Here is a 9800-nt window from a genome sequence, read left to right as displayed (position 1 = left end):
TTCAATGTTCACTTCCTCAAATCCGAAATCACTATTTTGGATTCTCTCCTTTGAGTAAAATCTTTTTTTTTTTTGTTTCAAACCTTCTTCCTCTACCTTCAATAATTCTTCTACTATTATTTTAATTCCAAACTCTCTAATTGCTTTCAAATTTTTTTTTGGAAAATGTTGGGTAGAGGAGGGAAACGACAACAAAAACTTGGGTTCGGAGTCTTCGGACGCCGATGTTGAGCAAGGAGAGAAAAAATAATTAGAAATTTGTTGAATATAGGGGCACACTAGAGAGGGGAAAAAACTGATTTTTTAGAGAGAGATGGGAGGAGGAGGAAATACAGAGAAAGAAGCCATTGATTTAAAGATAAGAAAGAAGAACTTGGCTTTGTGCCTTTGTAGCATGCATAAAAAGTAAGGACATTTAACAAAATTAAATGTGGCTAGCTTATTATAAATTTCTAAATGATGTATCAGGCAAGTCATAAGTAGCTATCTTATAATGACAAAGCAATTGTGGTAATTTCCTATGCAACTTTATGATAAGTTGTATACATTTTAAATAAGATAGGATTACATCTTTAAATAATTTAATGTTGTATTTATCAGTAGCTTATTATTGTTGTTATTTATATTACACTTTAATTGTCATTGTATATATGACGGGCATTTTCTTTTGTAATATTATCCTTTTCATGATCAAAAATTATTCTTCACTATTCATAACTTCTTTAAAAAGTTAATTATATGAGTTGTAAAATGTAAATAAAACACAAAATGGTTATCTTATTTTGTTAGCAGGTTTTTAATTCAACTTATAATATGTCACAAAAGTGGTACTTTAAAAGTCATTATTCAGAAGGTTCTCCATCTATTATAAACTATCACGTATTGCGTTTAAAATATGCAAATAAAATATAATTTTATATTTTTTTAGAGGAAAAACAATATTTTACATGTTTATTTACTTTTTTAATAATAGTTATTACTATTGCTATATATAATAGAGATATTTTTATTTAACAAAACTTTCTAAATACATTTTCGTTCAAATTATTACTAGATTTAATTATATACTACCTCCGGTCTTTATTAGTTTACCCGTATTCTTTTTTGGGATGTCTCTTATTAGTTTACCCATTTCTTTTATTTCCATTTTTGGAATGAGACCACTAACTTTCCATCACACATACATTCAACTTTAACATAAAATAATAGTTTCTCTTTCTTTCTATGTCCCACAATATTGTTTCTCCTAAAACTTTTTGCAAAAGAAACGAGTAAACTAATAAAGATTGGAGGGAGTATATAATAAATTCAACTCATCAAAATTCTTATTTGCATTGTGAGTCCAAACAAACTCACCTTTCTCTGTATTAAGGGCAGTCAAAGAGGCATCAATATTGCTAAAATCGCATATGAAACACTTTTGGAAGCTTGCTAAACCATGAAAGCTCCTAACATCATCTGCATTCTCAGGTTGGGACAAGAAGAAATTGCCTCCACTTTGGAAGGATCCACCCTTACACCATCACTAGACACAATATATTAACAATCAGTTTTTAAGCAGATTTATTATCAATAATTAAAGATTAATTAGCTTAATTAAGTTATTAATAGTTCTTTCGAAATTACTTTTAGAAATATTCTGCTTTCACTTTTAAAAAAAATTCAATTTTTTTATGAAATGAACTAGTTTCGTAAGTTGAAATAATTTGGAATTATTGTGATGACAGTGTTTAAGTAAACTTTAATAATTGATATTGTATCTCATTTACCGATAAAATTTTAAAATTATTTTGTTAAATCTTTTATTTTCAGTTTTTAGTTCGTTTTCTTATTTTATTGAATAAATTAGTATCTTTATGAGATTTTTTCAAATCCTGTTATGGGGGTTCTAGTATCTTTTGTGGAGATCTCCTTCTCTCCTATTGGAGTTGTGAGTATGGTTTTTTTGTCTTTAAGAATGATAAATTGTTCTCATTGATTGAAGTTCGAGACTCAATATGAAGGTATTGGAATCTCGAATGCGGTCAACGTGGCTCAATCAAGAATGCTCTTCCCAAACTATGTCAGATTGGTAAACTTCCTCATTAATACCTGCTTGATTCAGAAAATAAAAGAGGCTTGCACTGTATTGCTCGATCTGGTTCATGTAGTTTATTCGAAAATGAATTTGATTTAAACTTGTTTGATTGTATTTTATTTTTATTTAATAATTATTGTACATGACGTTTGGTGTTAGAGTTTTGCTAAATGTCGTCCTATTTTTTCCTACTAAAGTCCTATATACACACTTCTTATGTATTTATACTCATATAAATATCCTCACTCTCATACATCCTCAATCTCTTTCACTCTCCCACTCTCATACTTTCTCACACTATCTCATCATCCAAGGACTTCTTCCGACCACTTTTCCAGCAAATTTTTCCAGTCACTCTCTCTCGTCACCTATTAAAGGAGGTTGAATGGCATCATTACGCCACTAGACCTGCCAATCAGACCAATTGGATTCGGACAGGATCAATTCCGATCAAACCGTTTTCAGATCAAGTTACATTCAGGCCGGATCCGGACCGGACCAGACCATTTTGGGTCGGACTGAAATTCGAATTATGGTTCGGATTGTCATCGGATTGTGATGCTTTTCGGATCGGATGGTTATGGATCGGATGGTGGATTATCTCACCTTTATTATGTATGGAGTTGTTACTCCTTTGGTCTCATGGTTTCTTTGACTATGAGCTTTTGTTATGTATATATGGAACTGCCACTCTTCTTGCTTTCTAAATGTATACATTACTAATTTGCATAATCAGAACTTGTGCCAAAGAGTACTTGTGATAATAGCTTTCTTTAAACGGGTCAATTTTGGGTACTTTGAATTAAAGCCTAATGGAAGCCAATAATTTCTTATTGCTTTGAGATTGGGTTACCTTTGGATCAGATTGATTTCGGATCGGGCAAGATCATATCGGATCATTCGGATTTCGGATGAGTTTCAGATCAAAATTATTTCGGATCGGGTCGGATCATTTCGGATTCGGACCAACATTCAGATCGTCTGGTTCAAACCTAGATCAGACCACATATCGGATATTTCGGACCGGATTCTTCGGATCAGGGCCAACTTTGCCAGATCTATACGCCACTACTCCTCCGACAATATCTCCGGCAACCTTTCCATTTACTATACGTGCAACTTTTCTGAAATCTGAAAATGCTAAAAATTGAAAATGCCGAAAAAATGGTCAGGTGTCTAAAATAGGCGCCCAACCACAAGTACATGCACCTAAAATAGGCGCTCGAACTTGTGGTCAGGCGCCTATTATAGGTGCCTGTACATGTGGTTGGGACCACAAGTTTGGGCACCTATTTCTGTGGTTAGACGCCTATTGTAGGTGACTAAGTATTTTTTCGTCATTTTCAAGTCAATTTCTAGTAAATTTTACTCTACTCTAAGATGCTCTAATAAAGTTAAAGAAAATAGGCCAAAATAGGGACTGAAATAAGATAGAATTACACTAAACGTCATGTACTTAAGTTTCAGGGGAGTTGTCCCCGAACTAGGACGTCGTGTCCAAGACATTCTATTATTTTTATTCGATTTTTTTTAATTACATTAGCATTTCCCCCATAACACAACGAGATAGTCAAAAACTTGAAGTCGTTGGAAAATGTGAGCTTGTCTGAAAATTTTAAAATCTTTTAGTCCTTCAATGGATGAAATGGAAATTTTGACAGAGAGAGAGAGAGTGAAAGATAAGAGGGAATGAAATTATGGAAGAGGTGAGGATGAATGGAGGGGGGATGGAAAGGGAATGAGTGATGGAATGGGGAATGGAGAGGAAAGAGAAGGAAAGACTCTCGTATTTTTTTTACAAAAATACAGTGTTAGTAAGAAAATCTAGGGCGGCATTTAGCAAACCCAGTAACCAAGTAGTACTTGGTCTAGTGGTTTGGTTTGTATCTCACAATCTCAAGGTTGTGGGATCAAACCCCGGCCCATTAGAAACCCTTTGGGGGTGGGGAATTCCCCTTACCATTCCCCTATTCCCAAGGAGCCCTGCCTGCAAACTCGTGTCGGGTTAACCTGTGCGAGGTTCCATTTCGATTAGGGCGCATTCTCCTTAGCTTTAAAATAAAAATTTAGCAACCCAATAAATTAATGAAATTTCCGTTAAAAAAAAGTGAAGAGATAAATTTCACATTGTTGATGTATAAAAATTTATGTTATGTTTAATTCACCTGAAATTTTCCAATCTGAACATATCTGATCTGATCTGATCTGAACTTATTTTTTCTGATCTGATCTAATCTAATCTGATCTGATTTACAAAATCTTATCTTTTATAAAATATATTATTATTATTATATTATTACTATATAATTCATTATTATGCAATACATTATAAGATCTTATATATTTATATTATTACTATTATTATCATTTTATTTCTATCACAAGTTTTACACAACTTTTATTAATTATAGTAACAACAACAACAACAACAATAATAATAATTATTATTAAAAATAATTATATTACCCAATTCATTTATTTATAAGAGCACTAGAAAATATTTCACACTTTCCCTTAAAAAAAAATGTTTCACACTTGAGAAGTCGGCAGACTCAACTCTTTTTTCATATAAAATAAAATAAGATATACAAACAATCATGACTTGCAAGAAAGAAATGGATAGCGTGCAACTTCAAATAGCTAGAGAGATTTCGAATTATGTAGGAAGAAGTTTACCGGATCTAAATTTATAATTTGTATCTCGCACTTAGCTTATTTTGAAATGTAATCCGACCCTACTAGTTTCGTTGTCATGAAGTTGAGCTATCATATTTTATATATTTTTTATTTTTATGCCAATCTTATGTTCTTAACACGTGGCTTTTAATTTTCTATTATTTAATAACAATAAAATAACTTAAAATAATGGTAACAATGAGATTAATAATAATTATCAATATTAATAATTAATAAGTACAATAACAACAATAATAATCCTTTTGAACAAATGAATTAGTAAATAATAGTATTAATAATAATGAGTTTTTTTTTAATATAAGCATGATCTGATATGAACTTATCTGCTCTGATCTGAACTTATTTTTTCTAATTTGATCTGAAATAAGCAAAAATAAGGTGAAGTGAACATAGCCTTAAAGCCCATAAATGACGTCACTAGTCTAGAACATTCTGAATTAGACCCAAAAGGCCAAAACCTCTATTACCCTCTCTTAACCGATATTCCTCCTCCTTCGACCTTCATCATATCTCTCACGCCTCTCCATCCCCCCTCTTCCCTACCAACATCACTACATCAGCCATTCCATTTCTTCTTGTCTGCTATGAAAATTCTCAAATTTTGATATGGAACATCAAGCGCGCCGACGCTGCAATTCCGTGTCGCTGATGGTGGTCGAAGGTTGTTACATGTTGAGTCTGCGGGTTTCCGTGATGCTCTAGTTCAACTTATAGCTTAAATTCTTGGGTCCTTTGCTCTTATGTTGTATCGGGTGTTCTTGCTATTTCTCAAATAATCCAAGCCACTCCTGACTTGTGAATAGCTTCATTTTTCTCTCATTTTTTTTTTTTGACATCCCAATTTTTTCTCTTCTAATTCCATAGTGCTAACTGCTATGGGTATAATTGTTTGGATCTTTTAATTCGTTCCGAATAATGACATAATAGCATAATCAGAATATCAGATTATTGAATTGAATTTCGTAGTGTTTGGAATGTAATTGAGACTACAGATTGGAGCTTTTCTCATTTGATGGATTGAATCATAATTTTGAGATACTATAAGGATGATTCAGTTTTTTTTTTTTAAAAAAATTAAATAGTAGAATTGGATTTGGATTTTATTTTACAAAATTGAGCAGTTTTTGGACTTCATCAAGTTTTATTTGCTTAAGGTAAATCGAATTTGAGACAAAGGATTGAATTTGCGGGTTGTATCAACTCCCAATTTATTAGAAGAAATGGAAGTGGTATTTTATGAATTTAGGGTGAGGAATGCAGCTTATTTATGAAGGTTGGAGTTTTGATCCAATTAGGCCTGTTTTTTGGACATAAAAATAATCGAGTTGAACTAAAATGATTGCAACTGAATTGAACTGAAGTGAATTGATTGCAACTAAATTGAATTAAATTATAATTAATAATAATGATAATAATTTAGCTTTCATTAATTAGTAAATATAAATTAATAAATACTCCATCTATCTTGACTTTTACGTTTGCCAATAGCGTCAAGATTTATAATAGGAAAAACAAAAGTGAATGGAGGGAGTATTAAATATAATATGATATAGTATGGTATGATATGATATGGTATGGTATGGTATGGTATGGTATGGTATGGTATGGTATGGTATGGTATGGTATGATATAATATAATATAATATAGTAGTAATTTTTAATAATATAATATGTTAATATTTAATAATAGTTATCATAAAAAAATATTATTTAATTAATAATAAATTCATAATAATAAGTTACTAAATAGAATAATAATAAGTTTTTTTTGGCAGCTAGAATAATAATAAGTTATTAAATAATGATAATAATAAATTATCAAAGAAACAAATTAATTAGAAGCTTAAGTGAACTGAATTGATTGCAACTTAATTATATTAAAATGAACTGATTGCAACTGAATTAAATTGAATTAAACTGAACTAAATTGAAAATAATTTGGGGAGGACAAGTCCTTAGTTAGTCATATATAAGCATAAAGCGAATAAACAAACTATATATGTGTGTGAAAGATTATGATCCTTGATTCATTCCAATATTCAAAAGTCCAAGATATACAAGTTACATTGCTAGAAATTAGGCTAGAAATAAGGAAACTACCTAATTGATTTACAGATGAATATATTCTAATATAAATACAAGATTATAATATCTATTTACATATATTCTATCACACCCCCGCAGTCAAAGCGGGAGGTTTGGGAACGCTGAGACTGTCTTGAAAATCTTCAAAGAGGAGCAATGGAAGACCTTTGGTAAATATGTCAGCTATCTAATAGCGGGAAGGGACATGTAAGACACGAACTTCGCAACGAGCAACTTTTTCGCGAACAAAGTAAATGTCCATTTCAATACCCCTTTCTTTTTCTGGCTATTTTTGGAATGGAACCACAAACTTTTCATCACACATACCTCCAACTTTAATATAAAATAATAGTTTCTCTTTCTTTCTATCACCTACAATATTATTTATCCTAAAACTCTGTACAAAAGAAAGGGGTAAACTAATAGAGGACAGATGGAGTACTTTTTACAAGGAGTGGATTTATATAAAGTTATTGAACTCGAGTTTATCTTGTTATTCGAGTTTGTATGTGACTTTCCAAAAGCGACTTTCATATTGTTCTTTAGCAATTCTAATAAATATGAATTAGTGGATTTGAAGATATGAGTTCGAGTTTCTAGATGTGAAGTGGAATATTGGAGTATGCTTTAACATGTGTTTTGGAAATTTGGGTTAGAGTTAGTAAAATAGGAATAGTTAAATTATGCAGGAGTAATAATTTGTGCTAATTTTTAGCAACAAAAATATGAATAATTTGTTGTCGTATGTAGCAACAACCATTCATAACTTGTTTATAGAGTTGCCAACAAATGCGCGAAATGTAGTAACCAATATGACAACAATATTTGAATGGATGCGATAATGACGACGAAATTATTTTGAATTTTGTATCTAAAATAATATGGTGGAAGGCCTTTTTGGAGCAATAACCATATTTTGTTTCCAATTTGTTGCCAACTCGACCTGTTGGCAACAAATTTCGTATGAACATCAATAATTTTTAACAACTGCTAGATTTATTTATTTTTGTAGTGACAAAATTACTTATAAGCGGAATACTATTAAATAATGTCACAATAATCCCTAATAATAACGTTAAAATGGTATGTGTACTAAACCCTAAACCTCTGCTGGCGTAAGTTAAGGTGTTACACTAACGTGCGCCATCTTTGATTATGGGCCGGAAAAAGAAGGTAACCACGTCGGTGGCGAGCTCGTCGGCTCAGGGAGAACCTTGTGAGACATCACAGACACAAAAACAACAAGCTTTAGAGGTGGAGGGAGAGAAATCTAATGGAACAGTAACCGCTGAAGCTATAATCGCAGAGAGAACTCCGGTGGAGATTGTGAGCAACATGGAGCAAAGTAAGAGTATGGAGGGAGATAAAAAGAATCTTAATGATGTAGCGAAGCAAAAATGGAAGTCTTTTACAGCTCAGAGTCGAATATCGGACAAAGGTATGGGTCTAAAGTTCACCCCCCTGTTTTTATTGATGGAATTCCGACTGCTAAGTTAGACAAAATCGAGGTGGAAAGAATGAGTGAGAGTTGGTTAAATGCTGTTGTGGTTTATGTAGTTGGACAAAATCCCACCCTGAATGCTATATCCCAATATGTTAAGTCTCAGTGGCAAACCCAGGAAGAGCCACAAGTGTTTAAGCATGATGAAGGCTTCTTTATTGTTAGAATGAAGACTAAGGAGGAAAGGGATAACATATTGTTTTCAGGGCCTCACTTGTTCTTTGGTAAAGCTATGATAGTTAAGCAATGGAGTGCTAGTTTTAATTTTCATGAAGAAGTATTGAAGGTAATTCCTATTTGGGTAAAGATGCCTAATCTTCCTCTGAATTGCTGGGGAAAGGACTCTTTGAGCAGGATAGGAAGTGTGCTAGGTGTCCCACTTTATGCGGATGAATGTACCAGTCAAGGCTTGAGAATTTCTTATGCTAGACTGTTGATTGAAATGGATGTTACCCAAGAAATACCTAAAGTGGTGGCAGTTGAAGACCCTAATGGTGTTGTATTCAAACAAAAACTAGAGTATGATTGGGTTCCTACATTTTGTAAAAAATGTCGGGTAGTGGGTCATAATTGTGGAGGAAAAAATGTTGTTACTAGTAGAGTTGTTCAAAGGTGGATTCCTAAGAAGCTCTTGCCTATTGAAAAGACAGTTGTTCAGCTTCCTTCCATAATTGAAGCAGATGCAGAGCAAATAGTGGAGGAAATGGTGCACAACAAGAATGCGTGTATTTAGCGTCTGCCTTTAGCGTCCGTCTAACAAAGCAGACGGTATAGGTCGCAATACCGTCCGAATTACCATCAGACGGTAAATAGCGTCCGAATTACCGTCCGTTTATATATCAGACGCCGCTTAGCGTCCGCGTAAGGACATTAGCGTCCACTTTTGGGGCAAACGTAAATTAGCGTCCGTTAGGCGGACGCTAAAGTCCTTTAGCGGACGCTAATGTCGCGGATATACTAAGAATTCTTCGACCCTTCCCAGAATTTTTCGACCACACCTTATCCAAATCACTACTACGAAAAACCTAATCTCCATATTTCGCCGGCGAATCTCTCCCTCCTGTCGCCGGACACTCCCACCGCTGCCGGACTCGCGACGCTGCCGCACTCGCCGTCACGTGGCACCGCTGCTTTCTCTCTCTCTTCACGTGGCCTACGGTTGAAGCCCATCGCCGGCTCCCCGCCGCTGTGCGCGCCGCCGCCACCTTTTCTCTTTCTTCTACAGTTGTTTAAGGTATGAATTTATACTTTAGTTTTGTTGATTTTTGGCTTGAATTTCTTGTTGTTAATTGGGGTTTTTGGTATTTTTGATGTATAGTTGTTGTTGTTGATAGTGGTTGTTGTTGTGTGTGATGATTGTTGTTGTTGTTGTTGTTGTTGTTGTTTTAATTGTATTGTTGTTGTTGTTTAGTAAATTTGTTGTTGTTGTTTTAATTGTAT

The 9800-nt window shown here is 33.4% G+C and overlaps 1 protein-coding gene across 1 annotated transcript; it reads left to right on the top strand.

The window, feature by feature from the left end:
* Positions 1-8014: 8014 nt before the first annotated feature.
* Positions 8015-9093, top strand: LOC125493527 (uncharacterized). The gene is made up of 2 exons (XM_048636980.1): positions 8015-8297; positions 8417-9093. The coding sequence occupies exons 1-2, from the start codon at positions 8015-8017 to the stop codon at positions 9091-9093; spliced, it is 960 nt and encodes a 319-aa protein (XP_048492937.1).
* Positions 9094-9800: the final 707 nt, after the last annotated feature.

Source organism: Beta vulgaris, chromosome 9 (assembly GCF_026745355.1).
Source record: "Beta vulgaris subsp. vulgaris cultivar EL10 chromosome 9, EL10.2, whole genome shotgun sequence".
NCBI classification, from domain to species: domain Eukaryota; kingdom Viridiplantae; phylum Streptophyta; class Magnoliopsida; order Caryophyllales; family Amaranthaceae; genus Beta; species Beta vulgaris.
Note: the sequence above shows the minus strand (reverse complement) of the source record. Positions and strands in the feature narration are given on the sequence as shown.